The sequence below is a fragment of the Geotrypetes seraphini genome, chromosome 6, assembly GCF_902459505.1.
Source record: "Geotrypetes seraphini chromosome 6, aGeoSer1.1, whole genome shotgun sequence".
NCBI classification, from domain to species: domain Eukaryota; kingdom Metazoa; phylum Chordata; class Amphibia; order Gymnophiona; family Dermophiidae; genus Geotrypetes; species Geotrypetes seraphini.
In genome coordinates this window covers 163,114,724-163,142,490 of record NC_047089.1, presented here as the reverse complement: position 1 = coordinate 163,142,490, position 27,767 = coordinate 163,114,724, and the positions used below count along the sequence as shown (strand labels likewise).

At 43.9% G+C, this 27,767-nt stretch overlaps 1 protein-coding gene across 9 annotated transcripts in view; it reads left to right on the top strand.

The window, feature by feature from the left end:
- ARHGEF7 (Rho guanine nucleotide exchange factor 7) overlaps window positions 1–27,767 on the top strand; it is a 460,949-nt gene that overhangs the window by 177,334 nt on the left and 255,848 nt on the right. For all 9 annotated transcript variants that reach the window (XR_004539809.1, XR_004539810.1, XM_033948005.1 and 6 more), the window contains exon 10: window positions 21,778–21,916. Coding sequence is in view for 7 of the 9 variants with exons in the window: in XM_033948005.1 (XP_033803896.1) it covers window positions 21,778–21,916 (139 nt within the window). In the remaining 2 variants the exon portion in view is untranslated. The remainder of the gene's footprint in view (window positions 1–21,777; window positions 21,917–27,767) is intronic.

Sequence of the window (27,767 nt, the reverse complement as noted above, 5' to 3'; positions counted from 1 at the left end):
AGGAGAAGCTGTACTGCTAGGGGACTTCAATATGCCTGATGCAGACTGGAACTCATTTTCAGCGACAACCAGCGGTAGCAGGAGGCTCTTAACCTCCATAAAGGGAGCACGTCTCAAACAAATGGTAACGGAGCCCACTAGGACCCAGGCGATCCTTGACCTGGTACTCACCAACGGGGAAAGCGTTTCAGAGGTCTCAGTAGGAGATACGCTAGCCTCCAGCGACCACAACATAGTATGGTTCAACCTTAGGAAAGGCTTCCCTAGATCAAACACGAAAACAAAGGTACTCAATTTCCGGGGCACAGACTTCGCACGCATGGGAGATTTCGTCCATCAGACGCTGCAGGACCAAGCGGAGACCGATGATGTAGAAGCTAAGTGGTTAACACTGAAATCAACCATACATGAAGCAACTAGCCGCTTCATAAAATCAGTACATAAACGACAAAGAAACAATAAACCCCAATGGTTCACCGCGGAGATATCGCACCTCATTAAGGAGAAGAAAAAAGTGTTTCTCTCCTACAAGCGCACGGAGAAAAGAGAGGCAAAAGTAGAATATAGGAGCAAGTCTACAGTGGTCAAAATGGCAGTTAGGGAGGCAAAACTTCGAGTGGAAGAAATTCTGGCAAAAAACATTAAAAAGGGGGACAAATCCTTCTTCAGGTATATTAGTGACAGAAAAAGGAACACAGGCGGGATAGTACGCCTTAGAAGACCGGACGGAAGTTACGTGGAAGCAGATTCCGATAAAGCTGAACTACTGAATGAATACTTCTGCTCAGTCTTCACCTGTGAGGCACCGGGACACGGTCCCCAGTTGAAGGCAACACAAAGCACAGAAGACCCGTTTCAGAATTTTGAGTTCACACCAGGTGAAGTTTACAGTGAACTGGCAAGACTCAAGGTGAACAAAGCCATGGGACCAGACAATTTGCACCCAAGAATGCTCAGAGAATTGAGCGATGTCCTGGCGAAACCGTTGGCTGAGCTATTCAATCTCTCCCTAAGTAAGGGGAAAGTTCCCCTGGACTGGAAATTAGCTAATGTCGTTCCTCTGCATAAAAAGGGTTGCAGGGCAGAGGCTGCGAATTATAGACCGGTGAGTCTCACATCAATAGTGTGCAAACTCATGGAAACACTAATTAAAAGCAAATTGGACACGATCTTGAATGAAGGGAATCTTCGGGATCCCAGTCAGCATGGATTCACCAAGGGTAGGTCCTGCCAATCCAATCTCATCAGCTTCTTTGACTGGTTAACAAGAAAGTTGGACTTGGGAGAGTCTTTGGACGTCATGTACCTGGACTTCAGGAAAGCTTTTGACAGTGTCCCACACCGCAGGCTGCTAAGCAAGATGGAATCGATGGGGTTAGGAGAGACACTAACTGCATGGGTCAATGATTGGCTGAGTGGCAGACTTCAGAGGGTGGTGGTTAATGGTACCCTCTCTAAAACATCGGAGGTGACCAGTGGAGTGCCGCAGGGCTCGGTCCTGGGTCCACTCCTTTTCAACATATTCATAGGGGATCTGACTCAAGGGCTTCAAGGTAAAATAACACTATTCGCCGATGACGCCAAACTATGTCATATAGTAAGTGAATGCAGTTTACAGAATTATATGGCGCAGGACCTGCTTACATTGGAAAGTTGGTCCTCAACCTGGCAGCTAGGCTTCAATGCTAAGAAATGTAAGGTCATGCACCTCGGAAGCGGAAATCCATGCAGGACGTACTTCTTGAACGGAGAAACTTTAACTAGGACTTCAGCAGAACGAGATTTAGGAGTAATCATCAGTGCAAACATGAAAACTGCCAATCAAGTGGAGAAGGCTTCATCTAAGGCAAGGCAGATATTGGGTTGTATCAATAGAAGTTTCGTCAGCCGAAAGCCTGAAGTCATAATGCCGTTGTACAGGGCCATGGTGAGACCTCATCTGGAGTACTGTGTGCAATTCTGGAGGCCACATTACAGTAAAGATGTGCGCAGAATTGAATCGGTTCAACAGACGGCCACTAGGATGATCTCGGGGCTCAAGGGTCTCTCGTACGAAGAGAGACTGAACAAATTGCAGCTCTACACTCTTGAGGAACGTAGGAAGAGGGGAGACATGATCGAAACATTTAAGTACCTCACGGGACGTGTCGAAGTGGAAGATGATATTTTCTTTCTCAAGGGACCCTCGGCCACAAGAGGGCACCCGCTCAAACTCAGGGGCGGAAAATTTCATGGCGACACCAGAAAGTATTTCTTCACAGAGAGAGTGGTTGATCATTGGAACAAGCTTCCAGTGCAGGTGATCGAGGCAGACAGCGTGCCAGACTTTAAGAATAAATGGGATACCCATGTGGGATCCCTACGAGGGTCAAGGTAAGGAAATTGGGTCATTAGGGCATAGACAGGGGGTGGGTAAGCAGAGTGGGCAGACTTGATGGGCTGTAGCCCTTTTCTGCCGTCATCTTCTATGTTTCTATGAGATTACCGGATCACGGATACCCAGGAACCCTGATTTATAATGCTCTCTCTTTTGGGAGCAGTATTTTTTCTTGGGTTTTTTTTCCTTTGACATTTGGATTATGGGGGCTATCCTGGGGAAGGTTTCTCTGGGGTGGTGGGGGGAGTGGGGGAGCGTTTCAGGGGATGTATGTATGGCATGTATGGTATGAATGGTGTGAATGGCTCAGAGAGTGGCTGTTGGAGGGGTGGATGGGAGAGGAGTTGTGTGAATGGGGGGTATAGCTATCCACATACATGTCGATGTATTCTCAATGTCAACAGTCCGAGGGACCACGTAGCCTAAGGACTTAATTATTTGTCTCCCAACTGAATCTGTTGGACATGTGACGGATCTTACACCCTACAGAATGCACATACACCTTTTACTCTCACCCTCATGATGTTTATGCTTGCCTGGACTACTTCCTGGTACCACCCTCTCTGCTCTCACGGGTGGATGGGGTCACAATCATGGATGTTCCCTTGTTTGACCGTTCTCCACTGGTTCTGTCAGTACAGATAAATATGGATCCCTCAGAGTGTGGTTGGAAATTTCCAAGCCAGTTGTATAGGTATATGGAGTTTCATCGATATCTTAGGGAACAATGGCTAGACTATTGTCACAGTAATAAGACCCCTGACATTGATCTGGTAACTTTTAGGGGGGCTTCCAAGGTTGTGATTTGAGGGCTTATCATAACTTATTTGTCGCGCAAGAGGAAAAATTAGTAGGAGGCAGACCTTTTGAGGTTATCCCAGGAATTACAAGTGCTGCGACAGAGGCATGTGGTCACTATGTCTGCTGAGGATAAATTTCATCTGCAAGACATGCTGAATGCCCCTAATACTGCAAAAGAGGTACAGGCTAGTATAAAAGACTTAAAACTTACAAAAGCACAAGGTCCGGATGGTTTTGTACTGGAGTATTATAAAATTTTGGTGGATCTGATTCCTAATATATTGGGAGAGGCCTTTAATGCATTGAATTCGGAGAAGGGGCTGAGGAATCTTAATATGCCCTATGTGGTTCTCTTGCCTAAGCCGGAGAAGGATCTTACTCAGATGGGTTCTTACCGCTCAATTTCCCTTCTTAATCAAGACGCCAAGCTTCTGGCTGCGATTTTGGCCAAGCGGTTGAATGCTTTTTTGCCCTTTCTAATACATGAAGATCAAGTGGTGTTTATTCCGGTATGTATCCATGAACCTCACTAGGGCCCTGATGGCATTACACTCGGAGGGGGCTGGGACGCACATCGGCCATAGTGGGGCTGGACATGGAAAAGGCATTCGATAGTATTTTGTGGCAATACTTATTTTGGGTTTTGCATAAGTTCGGGCTGGAGGGGTGCATTCATGAATGAATTTGCAGTTTATACATTAGCCCACAGGCTAGACTCTTGGTAAATGGAGGACTTACGGATCCTTTCCTATTGGGAAGAAGGACCCGGCAGGGCTGTCCTTTTTCTGCTGGCTAAGGAGCAACTAGCAATTAAAATCAGAGCTGAACCCCACCTTCAGGGTATCCAGATAGGGGACAGGGAAAGTTGCATTAATATATTTGTGGATGATATCTTGCTATATCTGGATAGATCCCATATTGATCTGGAAAGGGCGCTGGACATAGTGTGCTGCTTTGGTAATATTATGGGGCTACGAGTCAACTGCGATAAATCTGAGCTCTTACCTCTGGGCACCACTAACTGGGAGGTATGGCATGCTAACCTTTGCATCCACCTGGTTTGCACGCCGATGCGGTATCTAGGCGTTTATTTGAGTCTTAACTTTGCCCTTATGTATCAATACAGTGTTTGGCACCACATTGACCAAATCAAGGATATATGTGCCAAGTGGAAAGAGCTACCGCTGGGGGTGTGGGGTAGGGTTGCCTTGACTAAAATGGTGCTTTTGCCAAAGCTCTTGTATCCCTTGCAGACACTCCCAATTTGGATCACCAATAAAGATAATAAAGGCATTTTGTTCCATTATATCTTCCTTTATGTGGCACAATAAAAGAGCCTGCATTAGTTATACTAAGCTGATGTTGGATTGGCGGAGGGGAGGTTTGAATCTCCCCGATATTAGATTCTGTAATGTAGCAGCCCTCCTACGTTTTATTCACGAAGGGTGGATGGGTCATTTCAAATATTCTCCTAGGGGGTGGTTAAATTCTTGGTGTTCGCCTCATTTGGTTCTGACCCTATTATATATGAAACCCTCTGCCGTTCGGGGGGTCCCCCAAGGTGAGCCTTCTACAGCCTCTTCGGTTGGCATAGAGATGGTGGAGGAGAAGGCAACAGAAAACACGCTTCCTTGCTGTTGCAAATGAGTGGCAACATCAATTTTCCTCCTGGGTTGGGTCAATCTTGGTTCCGGGTGTGGGAGCAGAGGGGGTGCAAGACTCTGGTATGTGGGGGAAGGGGTATTTCCCACCTTTGCTCAGATCCAGGCTAAGTGGGTGCTGCCTTCGACCCACTTTTGGGCATACCTTCAGGTCCATCACTATTACATTTCTTTACAACAGAAATGGGGTGGGGAGGGGAGACATAGCTCTGTAGTCCACTGGACAATCAATTTTTGCAGGTGTACCCAGATATAAACAAACTCTACTTGGTATAAAGTTTTGAAAGCTGCCTCTTCTTTACACCCTATGGACAGCACAGCTTCTGTTTGGCAGGGGGAGTTGGATATTCAGTGTGATCAGGAAGCATAATGTCCACTCCATCCACTCTATGGGAGGCTCAATGGATCTTAATACATAGGGCATATATTTCAAGGGTACAGGGGGCCCGAATGGGATTGTGTGAGAGGGATTTCTGCTCCAAATGTAATTGATCCCCAGGTACCCTTACTCATCAATTCTTGGAATGCCCACTACAGAACTCTGGTTGCAAGTCCTTCCCTTCATGGAGAGGATAGTGAAATGTGCTGTCCCGTGGGAATATGGTATGCTATTGCTAGGGGATCAGTGGGGGTTGCTGAGAGCGGAGTTCTCATTCCCTAAGCGGAAAATTATTTACATGGCTGCCTTGATAGTTAAAAAGCTTTTATTTCACCATTGGTTCAAACAGATTGCAGAGGTGGCACGCTATGAGATAAGGAGGACTCCCACGGAGGGGAGGGTAGAACATAAGTGCTATGTGACTCTTTGGAAAGATATCCTGTTACTCTGTCCTAGTGACCAGCACATGCAGAAATAAGCCTTCATAATTTTCCTGGATCCTTGAGGGTTGTCATGCATTGGATAGCTGGGTGGTTGAGTGACTGGGGTGGTGTGACTGGAGAGTGTATGTTGTGAATTGGATGGTGCGCCTGAGGAATGTTTAGTTGGACTGAAGGTGTGGGGGGTATAATACAGAAAATTTTAACTTAGTAACTTAGTAGATGACGGCAGATAAAGACCCGAATGGTCCATCCAGTCTGCCCAACCTGATTCAATTAAAAAAATTTTATTTTATTTTATTTTTTTTTTATTTTTCTTCTTAGCTATTTCTGGGCAAGAATCCAAAGCTTTACCCGGTACTGTACTTGGGTTCCAACTACCGAAATCTCTGTTAAGATTTACTCCAGCCCATGTACACCCTCCCAGCCATTGAAGCCCTCCCCTGCCCATCCTTCACCAAACGGCCATACACCGACACAGACAGTGCAAGTCTGCCCAGTAACTTGCCTAGTTCAATATTTAATATTATTTTATGATTCTAAATCTTCTGTGTTCATCCCACGCTTCTTTGAACTCAGTCACAGTTTTACTCTCCACCACCTCTCTCGGGAGCGCATTCCAGGCATCCACTACCCTCTCCGTAAAGTAGAATTTCCTAACATTGCCCCTGAATCTACCACCCCTCAACCTCAAATTATGTCCTCTGGTTTTACCATTTTCCTTTCTCTGGAAAAGATTTTGTTCTACATTAATACCCTTCAAGTATTTGAACGTCTGAATCATATCTCCCCTGTCTCTCCTTTCCTCTAGGGTATACATATTCAGGGCTTCCAGTCTCTCCTCATACGTCTTCTGGCGCAAGCCTCCTATCATTTTCGTCGCCCTCCTCTGGACCGCCTCAAGTCTTCTTACGTCTTTCGCCAGATACGGTCTCCAAAACTGAACACAATACTCCAAGTGGGGCCTCACCAATGACCTGTACAGGGGCATCAACACCTTCTTCCTTCTACTGACTACGCCTCTCTTTATACAGCCCATCATCCTTCTGGCAGCAGCCACTGCCTTGTCACACTGTTTTTTTACTTTTAGATCTTCGGACACTATCACCCCAAGGTCCCTCTCCCCGTCCGTGCATATCAGCTTCTCTCCTCCCAGCATATACGGTTCCTTCCTATTATTAATCCCCAAATGCATTACTCTGCATTTCTTTGCATTGAATTTTAGTTGCCAGGCATTAGACCATTCCTCTAACTTTTGCAGATCCTTTTTCATATTTTCCACTCCCTCTTCGGTGTCTACTCTGTTACAAATCTTGGTATCATCTGCAAAAAGGCACACTTTTCCTTCTAACCCTTCAGCAATGTCACTCACATACATATTGAACAGGATTGGCCCCAGCACCGAACCCTGAGGGACTCCACTAGTCACCTTTCCTTCCTTCGAGCGACTTCCATTAACCACCACCCTCTGGCGTCTGTCCGACAGCCAATTTCTGACCCAGTTCACCACTTTGGGTCCTAACTTCAGCCCTTCAAGTTTGTTCAACAGCCTCTTATGAGGAACTGTATCAAAGGCTTTGCTGAAATCCAAGTAAATTACATCTAGCATATGTCCTCGATCCAGCTCTCTGGTCACCCAATCAAAAAATTCAATCAGGTTCGTTTGGCACGATTTACCTTTTGTAAAGCCATGTTGCCTCGGATCCTGTAACCCATTAGATTCAAGGAAGTACACTATCCTTTCTTTCAGCAACACTTCCATTATTTTTCCAACAACTGAAGTGAGGCTCACCGGCCTGTAGTTTCCTGCTTCATCCCTGTGACCACTTTTATGAATAGGGACCACATCCGCTCTCCTCCAATCCCCAGGAATCACTCCCGTCTCCAGAGATTTGTTGAACAAGTCTTTAATAGGACTCGCCAGAACCTCTCTGAGCTCCCTTAGTATCCTGGGATGGATCCCGTCTGGTCCCATCGCTTTGTCCACCTTCAGTTTTTCAAGTTGCTCATAAACACTCTCCTCCGTGAACGGCGCAGAATCTACTCCATTTTCTCGTGTAACTTTGCCAGACAATCTCGGTCCTTCTCCAGGATTTTCTTCTGTGAACAAAGAACAGAAGTATTTGTTTAGCACATTTGCTTTCTCCTCATCACTCTCCACATATTTGTTCTCAGCATCTTTTAGCTTAGCAATTCCATTTTTAATCTTCCTCCTTTCACTAATATATCTGAAAAATTTTTTATCTCCCTTTTTTACATTTTTAGCCATTTGTTCTTCTGCCTGTGCCTTCGCCAAACTATCTCTCTCTTGGCTTCTTTCAGTTTCACCCTGTAGTCCTTTCTGCTCTCCTCTTCTTGGGTTTTTTTATATTTCATGAACGCCAACTCTTTCGCCTTTATTTTCTCAGCCACTAGGTTGGAGAACCATATCGGCTTCCTTTTTCTCTTGTTTTTATTGATTTTCTTCACATAAAGGTCCGTAGCCATTTTTATCGCTCCTTTCAGCTTAGACCACTGTCTTTCCACTTCTCTTATGTCCTCCCATCCTAACAGCTCTTTCTTCAGGTACTTTCCCATTGCATTAAAGTCTGTACGTTTGAAATCTAGGACTTTTAAGTATCGTGCGGCCGCTCTCCACTTTAGCCGTTATATCAAACCAAACCGTTTGATGATCGCTACTTCCCAGGTGAGCACCCACTCGAACATTAGAGATACTCTCTCCATTTGTGAGGACCAGATCCAATATCGCTTTTTCCCTTGTGGGTTCCGTCACCATTTGTCTGAGCAGAGCCTCTTGAAAGGCATCCACAATCTCCCTACTTCTTTCCGATTCCGCAGACGGAACATTCCAGTCTGCATCCGGCAGGTTGAAATCTCCCAACAGCAGAACCTCCTCTTTCCTTCCAAACTTTTGGATATCCACAATCAGATCCTTATCAATTTGCTGCGATTGAGTCGGAGGTCTGTAGACTACACCCACGTAGATAGAAGTTCCATCTTCTCTTTTCAGAGCAATCCATATTGCTTCTTCCTCCCCCCAGGTCCCTTGCATTTCGGTCGCTTGGATATTGATCTTTACATAGAGAGCTACTCCTCCACCTTTATGACCATCTCTGTCCTTCCTAAAAAGATTATATCCCGGTATGTTTGCATCCCATCCATGTGATTCACTGAACCATGTCTCTGTGATAGCAACAATATCTAGATCTGCCTCTAATATCAGGGCTTGCAGATCATGAACTTTGTTGCTTAGACTGTGAGCATTTGTGGTCATCGTTTTCCAGCTATTTTTCAGCGATAATCTCCTTTTTCGTATGGATTTTTGTGTCGTTTCTCTTTCCGTTGCAATACTAAGAAATGAGTTGCCGATACTGTTTATGTTGCAATCTTTACTACTATCACATCTTTTCTTTTGCTGGGGGTGGTCTCTATAATTGTCCTTCGTATATACACCACCCCCACCTTCTAGTTTAAATGCCTAGAAAAATATTGTCTAAATTTCTCTGCAAGGTTTCTTTTTCCTGCTGTAGTAATATGTAGCCCATCAGTGCAATATAGCTTCTTGTCCTTCCATGTATTTCCCCATCCTCCTATGTACCTGAAGCCTTCTTGATGACACCAGGCTCTGAGCCATCTATTAAAGTCCTCTGTGTTTTTCACTCTTTGTTCTCCCTTTCCATATGCAGGCAGTGTTTCAGAAAAAGCTAAAGTCTTTACAAAAGGTTTCACGCCCTCACCAAGCTCCCGAAAAGCTTTCTGTGCTGCAAGTGTGGAGTTGTTGGCCAGGTCATTTATTCCCAGATGGATAACAATATCAGTGTTAAAATCTTTAGTTTCTTCCTTAATTATAGTCAGTATTTGCCTGGAACTCCTGGTAGCTGAGGATCCTGGAAGACATTTCACTATTTTGGTCTCCTCGCCCTGTGTTCCAAGGTTAATGCCTCTGATGATGGAATCCCCCAACAGTAATAGTTTTCTGTTTTTCGCTTTTTTATTTGTACTTAGGGTGCGCTTGTTCTCTTGAGTTACCTTCATTGGTTCCAGTCCCACCTCCCTTCTGTTTTCCTGAGTATCGCAGTGCACTAGTGGAGCGAAGGAATTCTGTAGAGGTAATATTAGTGAAGGTGGATGTTTCTGTGTTACATGTCGCAGTCTTCCTGAGCCTACTGTGACCCATTTATTCCTGGGCTGTTTTATTCTTTGAGGTAGAGGTGGTAAGTTGGTATGATTTTGTGGAGTGATGGAAGCTGCTTTAATTGTATTCAATTCCTGTTTAAGTTTGTAGAGCTCCTCCTTAATTCTGGAAAGTTGAAGACTTGTTGATTGCAATAGGATTATAGTTTGTTGAAGCTTGCTCTAGTTTTGTACAGGGTGTTTATTTCTTCATGCCTGTTCTTATCTGTGAAACTCATAACTGTATTGTTTGATAAATGTATAGTCTGTGTTGCAATTGCTAATAAACATACAAAAAAAAAAAAGACTTATGTAACCACTCTTCCTCTGAATGCCAGAAGCTCTCGGCTGACAAGTCATGTGGAATCTCTTCAGACCCATCTCTTCTACCATCTAGTAGGAGGAGATCACCACTGGAGAGTCTCTCATTCACCAAGTTTTTATGACAGATGGGTCAAGATCTGCCAATCAAACTTGAGTCAGAATCTGAACCCAGAGCTGAACTCTAGGATGCTTTAGATTATTAGCAAATTCCAAGGGAATTTCCCAAGCTCCCATTTCACAACTTAATGAAAAACACTATGTTGCAAAATTGGGAGAAATCACTATTGATTCCTGTGGCTCTGAGGAAACTGAATTCTCTCTAAGGGTTCACTTGCCCAGGTTTTGACAAGGTACAAATCTAGCACCATTCTCTCTTTGTGGAGTCTGCATTAAAGAAATCTACAAATTCATGAACCTATGCCAGCACACCTCCAAGAGGGAAGGACGTACATTGGACAAGTTTGGTTGCAGGCTCTTTCAGAATTCCATGCTCTCCAGTAGAATCTTGAGCTATAATTTCTATATGACTTTTTATATAGTCATTGGTGCAACAACTATCCCAGTTTGAGCAGTACCTCCCATATGATCAACTCAATACTTTTCATCATCTCACTAATAATCTTCTGAAAACAAAAAAATACTGTTTATGGCTAGGTCAGTGTTTGACACCTTTGATGGTACCTCCACTGTGTCGGCACTATCCATTGCTATGAGGAGACAAGCATGGCTCAGAGACATGGATGTTAATGTGCAAGACCATTTAGCAAACATATCATGCTTGAGGGATGAACTCTTTGGGGAGAAAATAGAGGAGGCCCACCTAAAAGATCACCAAATGCAAGCATTCGATGTCCACACTATCTGTTTCAAAACCTCCATCTGTCAAGTGCTTTTACAATTCTAAGCGCTGCTTTTATTATTCTAGATGGAAGTATATTCCACCCACCTCTTCCTCCAGGGCTCCAACACAGAGGCAGTCTAGGCAACTGAGGCCCCCCAAAAAACTCAACTTCAGTCTCAGCAGAAAATCCAGCAGTCATTTTGACTTTCTCATAGAGAGCCTGCTCAGCATCCAACAGCCTTGTCCTCACACTCTTACAACTGGAGGTCATCGTTGGGCCCTTATCACATCAGATACCTGAGTCCTATAGGTTGTGAGAAGAGGTTACACTCTCTACCTCTGAAAACTATCTTCGAACCATTCTCCAAAAGAGTTTTCTTTCAGCTCCCAACAGACTATCCTCCTTCATCAAGAACTCTCAGCCCTCCTCCAACTCAGTGTCATCAAGAGAGTACTTCTGCAGGAGAGGGGTTGAGAGTTCTATTCCAAATATTTTCAGATACAACCTCCCCCCCCCCCGAGGTCTTCATCCAATTCTAGATCTCCGCGCTCTCAACAAATACTTAGTGAAGAAGAAATTCAGAATGGTCTCTTTGTGAACTTTTCTACCCCTCCTGGAGAAGTACAATTGGCTTTGCTCTCTGGATCTCAAAGAATCATATACACATATTCCCAGCCTACAGGAAATACCTTCACTTTTGAGTAGGCACATACCAGTTCCAGTACAAAGTACTTCCCTTTGGTCTGGTGTCAGCACCCAAAGTATTCACAAAATGCTTAATAGTGGTAGCTGAAACACTACACTCGTCAGGTTTCCAGATATTCCCTTATCTGGACAACTGGTTAATTAAAGCCCCCACCCCTCAACATGCTCACCATGCCATGGATTCCACAATACGTCTCTTAGAACTTCTCAGTTTTGCAGTTAATTACGAGAAGTCTCATCTATAACCCACTCAAACTCTAGAGTTCATTGGAGCACTTCCAGACAAGGTTTAAGCTCATGTCTTTCTACCGCAACAAAGACTTTATTTTCTGATCCACATTTGTCAGGGGGTTCTATCTCTCCAGCATATCATTGCATGCCAAATGATGTGTCTCTTTGGTCACATGGCTTTTACAGTACATGTAATTCCATTTGCTCATCTACATCTTGGGGAACCTCAGTGGGCACTATGCATCAGTGGTCTCAAGCCACTGATTGACTTTCTCAATGTTTACGAGTTAACCCAACATTTGGCAATCCCTTCAGTGGGGTTATCTCCAGCTAATCTCTCCAGGGTCTTCTCTTTCACACCCTACAATATCAAAAGATATTAACAATAGATGCTTACCTCGATGCCCTCCATACTTAAGGAACTTGGAATTCTCAAGAGATATCTCTTCACATCAGCCTCCTAGAACTTCAGGCAATACGCAATGCTCTGTGTGCATTTCAACATTGTTTTCAAAATCAAGTGGTTCTCATCCGCACAGACAACCAAATAGCTATGGACTACATAAACAAGGGAGTGCCAGGTCTTGCCATCTATGCCAGGAGGCGATCCAAATCTGGTAGTGGGGATACTACACATTTTCCTGAAAGCAGTTTATCTAGCAGGGAAGCAGACTATCACTTGTCCTCTCCCATTGGTCCTGAACTATCTTTTACACCTTTCTAATTCTGCTCTCAAGACTACATCTATCAGAGATCATCTCAGTGCTATAACTGCATTTCATGTGCTTCTGGATAAGAAACCTTTATCTGTCCATCCCTTAGTTTCAAGATTCATGAAGAGCCTTTTTCATACTAAACCACCAACCAAGACTCTTCCAGTTGCTTGGGACCTTAATGTTATACTTTCCACTCTAATGAAGCTTCCCTTTGAACTACTAGCAACTTCATCTCTCAAACACCTCACATGGAAAGTGGTATTCCTAATTGGCATTATTACATCAGCTTGAAGAGTCAGTGAACTGCAAGCACTGGTGTCAGATCCCACCTTACATAACATTTTACCACAACAGGATAATTCTCTGTACTCATCCAAAGTTCCTCCCAAAGGCAGTCTCAGAATTTCATCTAAACCAGTCTATAGTTCTCCCTGTCTTCTTTCCAAAGTCACATTCTCACTCTGGTGAAGTAGCAATCCACACATTAGGCTTTAAATATGCTCTTATTACTTGGCTTGAATCAAGCCTCACAGAGCTTCTACTCAGTTGTTCTTATTATTTGATCCAAACATACTTGGACTTCCTGTTACCAAGAGAACCATCTTTATAAGCTTGGGCTGGACCAACACTAGAAGGTCGTGTCACTGCACATAAAATTCAAGCCACTTCAGTGGGACAGTGCTGTGAACAGTGCTGTGAACAAGGCTGCCCTGTGAACTTCAATAAGATAAGTTGCTCAACATTTCATATTCTGCTCTTTTCACTGGTTTTCAACATTATATCTGCTTAATTTCTCTTCTCCTCCCTGTTTCTTACTTAAAAAAACCCACAAAAAAGCATAAAAAATAAACCCTTCTCTTTCCTCTGTTAAATCTTATTTCCTCTTCCTCTTCATAGGAATAAGGGTAAGACTTTATTAACTCTAATTAAATCCTGATGCCTGTGGCTCAGGGTGACTAAAGTAGGGAAAATCCTGTTATAAATCCTGTGTTTTAGGGTAGCCACTGATTTGTTATAGAACCTGCATTTCTGTTTAAAATCCTGTGTTTTAGGTGGTATAGAGCCTATATTTCTGACTTACTAGTTTTTAGCCATTGTGTCTGCCGATTAGGTGGAGAAGGGAGGGGCTCTGTTTTACTTCTAAGGTTAACTGCATTATCTTTGGGACAGTGCTGTGAACAAGGCTGCCCTGTGAACTTCAATAAGATAAGTTGCTCAACATTTCATATTCTGCTCTTTTCACTGGTTTTCAGCATTATATCTGCTTAATTTCTCTTCTCCTCCCTGTTTCTTACTTAAAAAAACAAACCAAAAAAAACACAAAAAAATAAATCCTTCTCTTTCCTCTGTTAAATCAATATCCAAGCGACCGAAATGCAAGGGACCTGGGGAGAGGAAGAAGCGATATGGATTGCTCTGAAAAGAGAAGATGGAACTTCTATCTACGTGGGTGTAGTCTACAGACCTCCGACTCAATCGCAGCAAATTGATAAGGATCTGATTGTGGATATCCAAAAGTTTGGAAGGAAAGAGGAGGTCCTGCTGTTGGGAGATTTCAACCTGCCGGATGCAGACTGGAATGTTCCGTCTGCGGAATCGGAAAGAAGTAGGGAGATTGTGGATGCCTTTCAAGAGGCTCTGCTCAGACAAATGGTGACGGAACCCACAAGGGAAAAAGCGATATTGGATCTGGTCCTCACAAATGGAGAGAGTATCTCTAATGTTCGAGTGGGTGCTCACCTGGGTAGTAGCGATCATCAAACGGTTTGGTTTGATATAACGGCTAAAGTGGAGAGCGGCCGCACGATACTTAAAGTCCTAGATTTCAAACGTACGGACTTTAATGCAATGGGAAAGTACCTGAAGAAAGAGCTGTTAGGATGGGAGGACATAAGAGAAGTGGAAAGACAGTGGTCTAAGCTGAAAGGAGTGATAAAAATGGCTACGGACCTTTATGTGAAGAAAATCAATAAAAACAAAAGAAAAAGGAAGCCGATATGGTTCTCCAACCTAGTGGCTGAGAAAATAAAGGCGAAAGAGTTGGCGTTCATGAAATATAAAAAAACCCAAGAAGAGGAGAGCAGAAAAGACTACAGGGTGAAACTGAAAGAAGCCAAGAGAGAGATACGTTTGGCGAAAGCACAGGCGGAAGAACAAATGGCTAAAAATGTAAAAAAGGGAGATAAAAATTTTTTCAGATATATTAGTGAAAGGAGGAAGATAAAAAATGGAATTGCTAGGCTAAAAGATGCTGGGAACAAATATGTGGAGAGTGATGAGGAGAAAGCAAATGTGCTAAACAAATACTTCTGTTCTGTGTTCACAGAAGAAAATCCTGGAGAAGGGCCGAGATTGTCCGGCAAAGTTACACGAGAAAATGGAGTAGATTCTGCGTCGTTCACGGAGGAGGGTGTTTATGAGCAACTTGAAAAACTGAAGGTGGACAAAGCGATGGGACCAGACGGGATCCATCCCAGGATACTAAGGGAACTCAGAGAGGTTCTGGCGAGTCCTATTAAAGACTTGTTCAACAAATCTCTGGAGACGGGAGTGATTCCTGGGGATTGGAGGAGAGCGGATGTGGTCCCTATTCATAAAAGTGGTCACAGGGATGAAGCAGGAAACTACAGGCCGGTGAGCCTCACTTCAGTTGTTGGAAAAATAATGGAAGTGTTGCTGAAAGAAAGGATAGTGTATTTCCTTGAATCTAATGGGTTACAGGATCCGAGGCAACATGGCTTTACAAAAGGTAAATCGTGCCAAACGAACCTGATTGAATTTTTTGATTGGGTGACCAGAGAGCTGGATCGAGGACATATGCTAGATGTAATTTATTTGGATTTCAGCAAAGCCTTTGATACAGTTCCTCATAGGAGGCTGTTGAACAAACTTGAAGGGCTGAAGTTAGGACCCAAAGTGGTGAACTGGGTCAGAAACTGGCTGTCGGACAGACGCCAGAGGGTGGTGGTTAATGGAAGTCGCTCGAAGGAAGGAAAGGTGACTAGTGGAATCCCTCAGGGTTCGGTGCTGGGGCCAATCCTGTTCAATATGTATGTAAGTGACATTGCTGAAGGGTTAGAAGGAAAAGTGTGCCTTTTTGCAGATGATACCAAGATTTGTAACAGAGTAGACACCGAAGAGGGAGTGGAAAATATGAAAAAGGATCTGCAAAAGTTAGAGGAATGGTCTAATGCCTGGCAACTAAAATTCAATGCAAAGAAATGCAGAGTAATGCATTTGGGGATTAATAATAGGAAGGAACCGTATATTCTGGGAGGAGAGAAGCTGATATGCACGGACGGGGAGAGGGACCTTGGGGTGATAGTGTCCGAAGATCTAAAGGCGAAAAAACAGTGTGACAAGGCAGTGGCTGCTGCCAGAAGGATTCTGGGCTGTATAAAGAGAGGCGTAGTCAGTAGAAGAAAGAAGGTGTTGATGCCCCTGTACAGGTCATTGGTGAGGCCCCACTTGGAGTATTGTGTTCAGTTTTGGAGACCGTATCTGGCGAAAGACGTAAGAAGACTTGAGGCGGTCCAGAGGAGGGCGACGAAAATGATAGGAGGCTTGCACCAGAAGACATATGAGGAGAGACTGGAAGCCCTGAATATGTATACCCTAGAGGAAAGGAGAGACAGGGGAGATATGATTCAGACGTTCAAATACTTAAAGGGTATTAACGTAGAACAAAATCTTTTCCAGAGAAAGGAAAATGGTAAAACCAGAGGACATAATTTGAGGTTGAGGGGTGGTAGATTCAGGGGCAATGTTAGGAAATTCTACTTTACGGAGAGGGTGGTGGATGCCTGGAATGCGCTCCCGAGAGAGGTGGTGGAGAGTAAAACTGTGACTGAGTTCAAAGAAGCGTGGGATGAACACAGAAGATTTAGAATCAGAAAATAATATTAAAGATTGAACTAGGCCAGTTACTGGGCAGACTTGTACGGTCTGTGTCTGTGTATGGCCGTTTGGAGGAGGATGGGCAGGGGAGGGCTTCAATGGCTGGGAGGGTGTAGATGGGCTGGAGTAAGTCTTAACAGAGATTTCGGCAGTTGGAACCCAAGCACAGTACCGGGTAAAGCTTTGGATTCTCGCCCAGAAATAGCTAAGAAGAAAAAAAAAAAAAAAAAAAAAAAATTTTAAATTGAATCAGGTTGGGCAGACTGGACGGACCATTCGGGTCTTTATCTGCCGTCATCTACTATGTTACTATGTTACTATGTTCATAGGAATAAGGGTAAGACTTATAGTCCCACCATATATAGAGACCCAAATAATCAGGACTACTCAAATCAAGTCACTTCACAACCAATCAAGATGACCTTTATTCTATGCAATCACTGTGGTGCTTTAATTCCAAGACATACTATTTGGAGGCTTAAGGCTTGCCCCATCTGTCTTCAACTTGCTACTATTAAGGAGGAGCTCTGCAAACTTAAACAGGAATTGAATACAATTAAAGCAGCTTTCATCACTCCACAAAATCATACCAACTTACCACCTCTACCTCAAAGAATAAAACAGCCCAGGAATAAATGGGTCACAGTAGGCTCAGGAAGACTGCGACATGTAACACAGAAACATCCACCTTCACAAATATTACCTCTACAGAATTCCTTCGCTCCACTAGTGCACTGCGATACTCAAGAAAACTGAAGGGAGGTGGGACTGGAACCAATGAAGGTAACTCAAGAGAGCAAGCACACCCTAAGCACAAATAAAAAGGCCAAAAACAGAAAACTATTACTGTTGGGGGATTCCATCATCAGAGGCATTAACCTTGGAACACAAGGCGAGAAGACCAAAATAGTGAAATGTATTCAGGGATCCTCAGCTACCAGGAGTTCCAGGCAAATACAGGCTATAATTAAGGAAGAAACTAAGGATTTTAACACTGATGTTGTCATCCATCTGGGAACAAATGACCTGTCCAACAACTCCACACTTGCAGCACAGAAAGCTTTTCGGGAGCTTGGTGAGGGCGTGAAACCTTTTGTAAAGACTTTAGCTTTTTCTGAAATACTGCCTGCATATGGAAAGGGAGAGCAAAGAGTGACAAACACAGAGGACTTTAATAGATGGCTCAAAGCCTGGTGTCATCAAGAAGGCTTCAGGTACATAGGAGGATGGGGAAATACATAGAAGGACAAGAAGCTATATTGCACTGATGGGCTACATATTACTACAGCAAGAAAAAGAAACCTTGCAGAGAAATTTAGACAATGTTTTTCTAGGCATTTAAACTAGTAGGTGGGAGTGGTGTATGTACGAAGGACAATTATAGAGTCCACCCCCGGCAAAAGAAAAGATGTGATAGTAGTAAAGACTGCAACATAAGCAATATCAGCAACTCATTTCTTAGTATTGCAAAGGAAAGTGAAACGAAACAAAAATCCATACGAAAAAGGAGATTATCGCTGAAAAATAGCTGGAAAGCGATGACCACAAATGCTCACAGTCTAAGCAACAAAGTTCATGATCTTCAAGCCTTGATGTTAGAGGCAGATCTAGATATTGTCGCTATCACAGAGACATGGTTCAGTGAATCACATGGATGGGATGCAAACATACCGGGATATAATCTTTTTAGGAAGGACAGAGATGGTCAAAAAGGTGGAGGAGTAGCTCTCTATGTAAAGATCAATATCCAAGCGACCGAAATGCAAGGGACCTGGGGAGAGGAAGAAGCGATATGGATTGCTCTGAAAAGAGAAGATGGAACTTCTATCTATGTGGGTGTAGTCTACAGACCTCCGACTCAATCGCAGCAAATTGATAAGGATCTGATTGTGGATATCCAAAAGTTTGGAAGGGAAGAGGAGGTTCTGCTGTTGGGAGATTTCAACCTGCCGGATGCGGACTGGAATATACCGTCTGCAGAATCGGAAAGAAGTAGGGAGATTGTGGATGCCTTTCAAGAGACTCTGCTCAGACAAACCCACAAGGGAAAAAGCGATATTGGATCTGATCCTCACAAATGGAGAGAGTATCTCTAATGTTCGAGTGGGTGCTCACCTGGGAAGTAGCGATCATCAAACGGTTTGGTTTGATATAACGGCTAAAGTGGAGAGTGGCCGCACGATACTTAAAGTCCTAGATTTCAAACGTACGGACTTTAATGCTATGGGAGAGTACCTGAAGAAAGAGCTGTTAGGATGGGAGGACATAAGAGAAGTGGAAAGACAGTGGTCTAAGCTGAAAGGAGAGATAAAAATGGCTACGGACCTTTATGTGAAGAAAATCAATAAAAACAAGAGAAAAAGGAAGCTGATATGGTTCTCCAACCTAGTGGCTGAGAAAATAAAGGTGAAAGAGTTGGCGTTCATGAAATATAAAACAAACCAAGAAGAGGAGAGCAGAAAGGACTACAGGGTGAAACTGAAAGAAGCCAAGAGAGAGATACGTCTGGCAAAAGCACAGGCGGAAGAACAAATGGCTAAAAATGTAAAAAAAGGGAGACAAAAATTTTTTCAGATATATTAGTGAAAGGAGGAAGATGAAAAATGGAATTGCTAGGCTAAAAGATGCTGGGAACCAATATGTGGAAAGTGATGAGGAGAAAGCGAATGTGCTAAACAAATACTTCTGTTCTGTGTTCACAGAAGAAAATCCTGGAGAAGGACCGAGATTGTCTAGCAAAGTTACACGAGAAAATGGAGTAGATTCTGCACTGTTCACGGAGGAGGGTGTTTATGAGCAACTTGAAAAACTGAAGGTGGACAAAGCGATGGGACCAGACGGGATCCATCCCAGGATACTAAGGGAGCTCAGAGAGGTTCTGGCGAGTCCTATTAAAGACTTGTTCAACAAATCTCTGGAGACGGGAGTGATTCCTGGGGATTGGAGGAGAGCGGATGTGGTCCCTATTCATAAAAGTGGTCACAGGGATGAAGCAGGAAACTACAGGCCGGTGAGCCTCACTTCAGTTGTTGGAAAAATAATGGAAGTGTTGCTGAAAGAAAGGATAGTGTTCTTCCTTGAATCTAATGGGTTACAGGATCCGAGGCAACATGGCTTTACAAAAGGTAAATCGTGCCAAACGAACCTGATTGAATTTTTTGATTGGGTGACCAGAGAGCTGGATCGAGGACATATGCTAGATGTAATTTACTTGGATTTCAGCAAAGCCTTTGATACAGTTCCTCATAAGAGGCTGTTGAACAAACTTGAAGGGCTGAAGTTAGGACCCAAAGTGGTGAACTGGGTCAGAAATTGGCTGTCGGACAGACGCCAGAGGGTGGTGGTTAATGGAAGTCGCTCGAAGGAAGGAAAGGTGACTAGTGGAGTCCCTCAGGGTTCTGTGCTGGGGCCAATCCTGTTCAATATGTATGTGAGTGACATTGCTGAAGGGTTAGAAGGAAAAGTGTGCCATTTTGCAGATGATACCAAGATTTGTAACAGAGTAGACACCGAAGAGGGAGTGGAAAATATGAAAAAGGATCTGCAAAAGTTAGAGGAATGGTCTAATGCCTGGCAACTAAAATTCAATGCAAAGAAATGCAGAGTAATGCATTTGGGGATTAATAATAGGAAGGAACCGTATATGTTGGGAGGAGAGAAGCTGATATGCACGGACGGGGAGAGAGACCTTGGGGTGATAGTGTCCGAAGATCTAAAGGTGAAAAAACAGTGTGACAAGGTAGTGGCTGCTGCCAGAAGGATGCTGGGCTGTATAAAGAGAGGCGTAGTCAGTAGAAGGAAGAAGGTGTTGATGCCCCTGTACAGGTCATTGGTAAGGCCCCACTTGGAGTATTGTGTTCAATTTTGGAGACCGTATCTGGCGAAGGACGTAAGAAGACTTGAGGCGGTCCAGAGGAGGGCGACGAAAATGATAGGAGGCTTGCGCCAGAAGACGTATGAGGAGAGACTGGAAGCCCTGAATATGTATACCCTAGAGGAAAGGAGAGACAGGGGAGATATGATTCAGACGTTCAAATACTTGAGGGGTATTAACGTAGAACAAAATCTTTTTCAGAGAATGAAAATGGTAAAACCAGAGGACATAATTTGAGGTTGAGGGGTGGTAGATTCAAAGGCAATGTTAGGAAATTCTACTTTACTGAGAGGGTGGTGGATGCCTGGAATGCGCTCCCGAGAGAGGTAGTGGATAGTAAAACTGTGACTGAGTTCAAAGAAGTGTGGGATGAACACAAAGGATCTAGAATCAGAAAATAAGATTAAATATTGAACTAAGACCAGTACTGGGCAGACTTGCATGGTCTGTGTCTGTATATGGCCGTTTGGTGGAGGATGGGCTGGGTAGGGCTTCAATGGCTGGGAGGGTGTAGATGGGCTGGAGTAAGTCTTAACAGAGATTTCAGCAGTTGGAACCCAAGCACAGTACAGGGTAAAGCTTTGGATTCTTGCCCAGAACTAGCTAAGAAGAAATATAAAAAAATTTAAATTGAATCAGGTTGGGCAGACTGGATGGACCATTCGGGTCTTTATCTGCCATCATCTACTATGTTACTATGTTACCTACATTTTACTCCCATTGAGAACATCTGTAAAGCAACTACATGGTCCTTCATTCATATCCCACTACTGTTTGTAGAATCATTCCAGATGGGATAGTTGGTTCGGCCAAGCAGTTCTTCAAAAGTTATTCTCTATTTAAATGACAGCTTCCCTTCAGTCCTTATCCTGGAAGCTAGGGAGTCCTGCACTTGGGAATATGCTACCTGCTTGTCCTAGGATAAAGCACAGTTACTTACCTATAACAGGTGTTATCTGAGGACAGCAGTCAGATATTCTCACATCCCTCCGACCTCCCCTAGTTGGCTTCTTAGCTTTTTTACTGAAATGATGCTCCCGCGAGTTAATGTTGGGTGGGAAGGCATCAGCACATGCGCGGTATGTCAGTCTCCAGATTTAAAAAATTTAAAGTGACAGTACACCTTTGCACTATTCATACTGGGCTCCGTGGATGACGTCACCCACATGTGAGAATATCTGCCTGCTGTCCTCGGATAACCTGTTGAATTCCTGCTTTTGTTTCCATTAAAATTCTAAAGACAAAGTAAAAGGAAAAAATATTGGAATTCTAAGACTAGTAGTAGAGTCTTTAATTTTTTAAAGTGATAATTGTTATCTTGATTCTCCCATTTATCTATTCACTTTGTATATTACAGTGATGAGCTAGGAGAATTTATGGAGATGAAAGGTGCCAGCAGCCCAGGGATTTTTGTATTGACTACAGGCCTCAGTAAACCTTTCATGCGACTGGATAAATACCCAACATTACTTAAGGAACTGGAACGACACATGGAGGTATCATTTTCTTAACTTCAAAATTTTGTGTTAAAATTTGCTATACTGAATCAATGGATTTCAAAAAGAGCTTTCAACCAAGGCTCCAAACAGTGAAGTTTGAGCCATACTATGATGCCTTATAGAAACTTTACAAACACAGAATGAAGAAAAAAAAATCAAGCAATCCTAGAAACGAGAAGGTGGTGCTTTAATTGTCCCCCTCCTCCCCCAATCATAATGAGTGATAGAGTATTTAAAGAAGAAAGCCTGGAATTTGTTCTTCCTGTTTAGTGAAATAAAGGAGCAAAGTCCAGGAGACAGTGTAGAAAAGAATACACGTGGTTTGCATTTTATAATAATATTCAATGAGTTTTAAGAAAGTACAGTACTTTACTATAGTTATTTTAAGCAACTGATTGCAGAGCAGAGATAATGCAAAAGTGATAGAGAAGACAAGACAGTCCAAATCTTAACTTGTTACAGAGCTTTCAGTCAGACACATGGGTAGGAATGGAACCTCTATAATTTTAAAGCTAAAGGCTACTAGAGCCTCAAGCTTATATTTTCCCCATATCTTTCAGAATTATTTGTCTGGGAAAAAGAGACTGGTGGGAACAGAGAAAAGGTAGTCTACATTCTGCCTTGGTAGTGGCCATTTATAATGGTAATGACCATTATAAGGACAATTCTGCTATGGAGCACACACATTTATGCATTTTGGCCTGGATTCTCTAATCGGTTCAGTTGTCAGTGGCCACATTAAAAGCGGCCGCCGATCATTGTCAATCATGTGACGATGCTGGTTAGAGAATTGTGCCTCTGGCAATACCATTAGAGATCTTATTAAGACACACCATTGAGATATCCTATGCATCACCGAAACCTGGCTTTCTGATGGAGAGCGAGGATAACTTTACTAGGCTTGCCCCCTCTGGTTGTACCTTCTTGCATATCACCCAGAAAGAATGGAGGAGAGGTGAAATTGCTATTATACATCATTGCAGTCTTCATTTCCACCTCCATGCCACCATCTTAATCCCCTTTCTAGAGGCACTCTCCTTTTGTCTTGTGGCTCACCCACCAATAGATTTTTTTCTCCCCTATCTTCCCCCAATACGCACTACTTCAGTTATAATCTGCAATTAACGAACATGTCATATCAGCGGACAACCCTATTCTACTGGGAGATTTCAAAATTCACTTTGTCAACACCACCTGAGACTTCCTTGACTATCTTTCTGACATATCCCTATCACCCTTACTCACTGGCCCAACTCACACCAGTGATCATACCTTGGATATGATCCTGGCACACATTCACCTACAACCCCCGCCATCTCTGTCTGTCCCTGGACTAACCATTCCCTAATCCTATTTCAACTCTCCCATTCTTCTAATAACACCCCAAGATGCATAACTAGCACTGTTAGCAGAAATCTTAGTAAACTCACGAACACTTCTGTAACACTCACCTAGCTCTCAACTCGGACTCATTTGCAAAACTGACACTAGCCAAGCAAAAACAAGATTAGGAAACAGCACACCATTCCCTTCTTGATAAAGTCTCACTAAAAACCCTTACCAACTGTTCCTCAGATTGTAAGACTGAACCATGTATGGTCTAGATTTGAACTAGAGAATGACATGGTGGCTGTAAAACCGCTGAAACGGTGGGAGAAAAAGTCGTCGTCACCGTGGGTACGGGAACAAGGCCATTCACCGCCCTGTGGAGCGGTGAATGGCTTTGTCTCCACAGTTAGGGTCAGTAACACGAGCGATCACTGATTGGGCATCTCCCTCCTTCTCCTTACTGTGGCAATTTTGTGTTTTTTTTCAACTTCCAGCTGCCCGAGCCAGCTTTCATCATGAGAAGGCTTTAATCAAGTTGCGTGTGGCTGCCAAAATTTCTCCTCTGACGCAACCGGAAACAGGAAGTTGCATCGGAGGAGAAGTTTCGGCAACTACATGCGACTTGATTAAAGCCTTCTCGTGATGAAAGCCGGCTAGGGCAGCTGGAAGTTGGAAAAAACTTAGAAAATCATCACGGTAAGGTGAGGGAGGGGAAGGAATGGCGGGAAGGAGGGGATGGAACTCCTCTCTTATGAAGAAAGACTAAAACATTAGGGCTCTTCAGCTTGGAAAAGAGACGGCTGAGGGGAGATGTGATTGAAGTCTACAAAATCCTAAGTGGAGTTAGAACGGGTACAAGTGGATTGATTTTTCACTCCGTCAAAAATTACAAAGACTAGGGGACACTCAATGTAGTTACAGGGAAATACTTTTAAAACCAATAAGAGGACATTTTTTTTCACTCAGAGAATAGTTAAGCTCTGGAACACGTTACCAGAGGATTTGGTAAGAGCGAATAACGTAGCTGGTTTTAAGAAAGGTTTGGAGGAAAAGTCCATAGTCTGTTTTTGAGAAAGACATGCGGGAAACCACAGCTTGCCCTGTACGGTAGCATGGAATATTGCTACTCCTTGGGTTTTGGCCAGGTACTTGTGACCTGGATTTGCCACCATAAGAACGGGCTACTGGACTTGATGGACCATTAGTCTGACCCAGTAAGGCTATTCTTATGTTCTTATGCCCTCAGATTACTTGGAGATTTCTTTAGCGATCGGGAGGGAGGGAGAATCTCTGGCGATCAGGAGGGAGTGAGGGGGGCTGCTGAACCACGCACTGAAGGGATGTGGAAAGAGAGGGGGGGATAGGAACAGACGCTGAAGGGAAATGGGGAAGAGAGAGGGGGCTGAAGACGCTGAAAAGAAATGGGGAAGAGAAGTGGAGAGTGGGGAGAAGACACTGAAGGGAAATGGGTAAGAAAGAGAGAGAGAGAGAAGACACTGAAGGGAAATGGAGAAAACGCTGAAGGGAAATAGGGAAGAGAAGTGCTGAAGGTGCTGAAGGGAAATGGGCAAGAGAGAGTGGGAAGAAGATGCTGAAGCGAAATAGGCAAAAGAGAGTGGGGAGAAGACACTGGAAGGAAATGGGGAGGAGAGAGAGGGGAGAAAATGCTGAAGGGAAATGGGTAAGAGAGAGTGGGGATAAGATGCTGGAGAGAAATGAGGAAGAGAGAGAGGAGAGAAGATGCTGAAGAGAAATGGGAAAGAGAGAGAGGGGAGAAGATGCTGAAGGGAAATGAGAGAGTGGTGAGAAGATGCTGAAGGGAAATGGGGAGGGGAGAGAGTGGTGAGAAGATGCTGAAGGGAAATGGGGAGGAGAGAGTGGTGAGAAGACGCTGAAGGGAAATGGGGAAGAGAGAGAGGGGAGAAGACGCTAAAGGGAAATGGGGAAGAGAGAGTTGCCAGGCTATGGAGGGAGCGGAGGGAAGAAGATGGGTGCCAGACCAATTGGGGGGGGGGGGGGATGGAGGGAGGGATGGAAGGGAGAGAGAAGGCATTCAGTGGATGGTATGAATTGAATGAGAAGATGAGTAAAGCAGAAACCAGACAACAAAGGTAGAAAAAAAAAATTATATTTCTTTTCTTATTTTGCTTTAGGATAAAATAGTATATTAGTTGTTTCGATAAACATTTATAAACAAAGCCCTGCCAGCTGAATATTTCTTTCTCTAGTTCAGCAGCCAGAATTTTGATTTGTACAGAATATTGTTTCTTTTTATACTTTAAGAAAATAAGTTCAGTAGAAAACTATTCGAGACTTGTGTGGATGGGTTCAGATGGTTTGGGGGGACGGGGACCAAGCTTGCGGAGACAGGATGGTGACGGTGACCGAGCTTGGATTGGATGGTGACGAGCTTGTGGGAATGGGACAGGGACGGGGACACATTTTTTCCCCATGTCATTCTCTAATTTGAACCATGTATGGCACAGGGTTCATAGTCGAAAACACGCAGGACAATTGAGAGCAGACAATCGCGCGCAGGACATCAGCGTGCCAGACTTAATTTTAAAGTGCTCCGAGTGGGGATTTGGGGAGGGAACTCCCGCAGTTAAGTTAATACTGTTTGCACGGGTGTTGGAGGGGGAACCCTCCATTATAGAGGGAAGAGGTGTTCCCCCCCCCACAATGACAGCGTTACAGTATTAATTTAAGTGGGGGGTTCCCCCCCCCCCTTGGAGCATTTTAAAATTAAGTTTAAGTCCAGGGCGCTGATGTCCTGTGTGCGATTGTCTGCTCTGCATTGTCGGCGCTCGATTGTCTTGTGCGCTTTTGTCCCGTCACCATAGCACAGATACCAGTTCTGCTCCCTTGGACATCATTGGTGCCATAACAACACAACAACTGCCCTTAGCCTCTATAAGGCTAAAGCAAAGCATTATAAATCTGCTATCCAAAAGAGACTACTATTTAAGAAAAAAAAAATCGTCTGCTAAGAGTACCTCTTCACTCTATTCTGTTCTAGCAAACTGTAACATACAGTTTGATGTGGCAGGCTGACCTGGATTTCCTGGAGAGGTCAGCAGATAAAAGAACACACTGGCTTACGAGTAAATGGTTTTTATTTCTTTTTAAGTTTGTCTCACACATTACAAATCAGATTTGACTTACTTCTGCCAAATGCTGCCTCTGCTCAGGACCTTTTTCTCTGGGATCTCTCTCTTTGGGACCTCCCTCAACTAACTCAAGCCTGGGCAGAAAAACTCCTCCCTCTGTCTTGCCCCTCTGGGACCTGTAGTCTTTCTCAAATGTACGATGCCCTCTGCTGCCCAATGGCATAATAGCAATCCTAGAGAGGGAAAATCCCTCAATCTGTCACATATCCGCCCCCTGAGCTTAATCCTAATGGAGTGAACACCTGATATCACTATGAATCTTTTCCCCAAGGATAGAGGGTATGGCTCTCATAAGTTCCCTAGGACCCCAACCATCACTGGGAGTCCTCCACACCACCCCTGAGCTACAGTCACATTCGATACCCTTCGTAAGCCATACTGGGATGGCACCTCTCGGTGGCTCAGTTCTTGTACAAGTCTGGTTGCATACCCAACACAAAGCACATTGGGTCTCAATTTTCTCTGAGTATGTTACAGTTACATTAGTTAGCTGCTTCCTGGTGGCTTCCACATAAGCCTACAGCAACTTGGTCAAGGTTTCTGTATTTCTGGTGATAGTCCTGCAGAATTCTGGGGAACTGGACTGGCACTCCTTCTTAGCAGGGGGTATGCCACTTTCTATCCTCTATGAGCCTTCTGTTCTCTGACGCTCACTTAATTCCCTCATGAGACACCACTGAGCCATTTCTAGAAATGCGAGAAGTAGCGTCTTCTGCTGTCCCATCTTAGCCTCTGGCTCTTGCTATACCTGAGCCTTGTTCAGGGCTCAGTTAATCATCTGCAAGGTTCCCACATGGCCCTCTTTACTTCAGACTCTTGGTCTAGCTGTCTCTGTAGCTCTGTCATTTGTAGAATCATAGCTCAGGTTTGGGCTAGAGCCTGGGCTTGGCACTCTCGTTCCTTCTTCACCATTCTTTTCTGAATGTTTTTTAAGCCGCGTCCTTGTTGAGACCTCCTTCTGGTATTGGGTAACCATAGAGTCTCAACACTTTCTAAGTCTTTTACCTGGAAACGTAAATCAGAGTCATATGGGCTTAGCTTGAACCAGCTGGCCATGCAGCGTCTGTACAATGCTCTCTAGGACTGTCCTCCTTTCTTGGAGTTCCTGCAGCTCTGTTGTCAGTAGCCTGTTCACTTCCATCAATCTGGCACACTCTAGCTGGGCTGGATAATCCATTCTCTGGACTGACAACATGTTGACTTGTTCCATCAATTCCTGGTTCTCTTCAGTCATTTGTTTCTCCATTTTATTGTATTGCTCAATTGGAACACTGTCCTCCGATTGTGCCTGCAAGCCTTGTACCTTCCAGGCTAAATTGTCCTTCTTCCTTCAGCAGTATTTCAGTTTA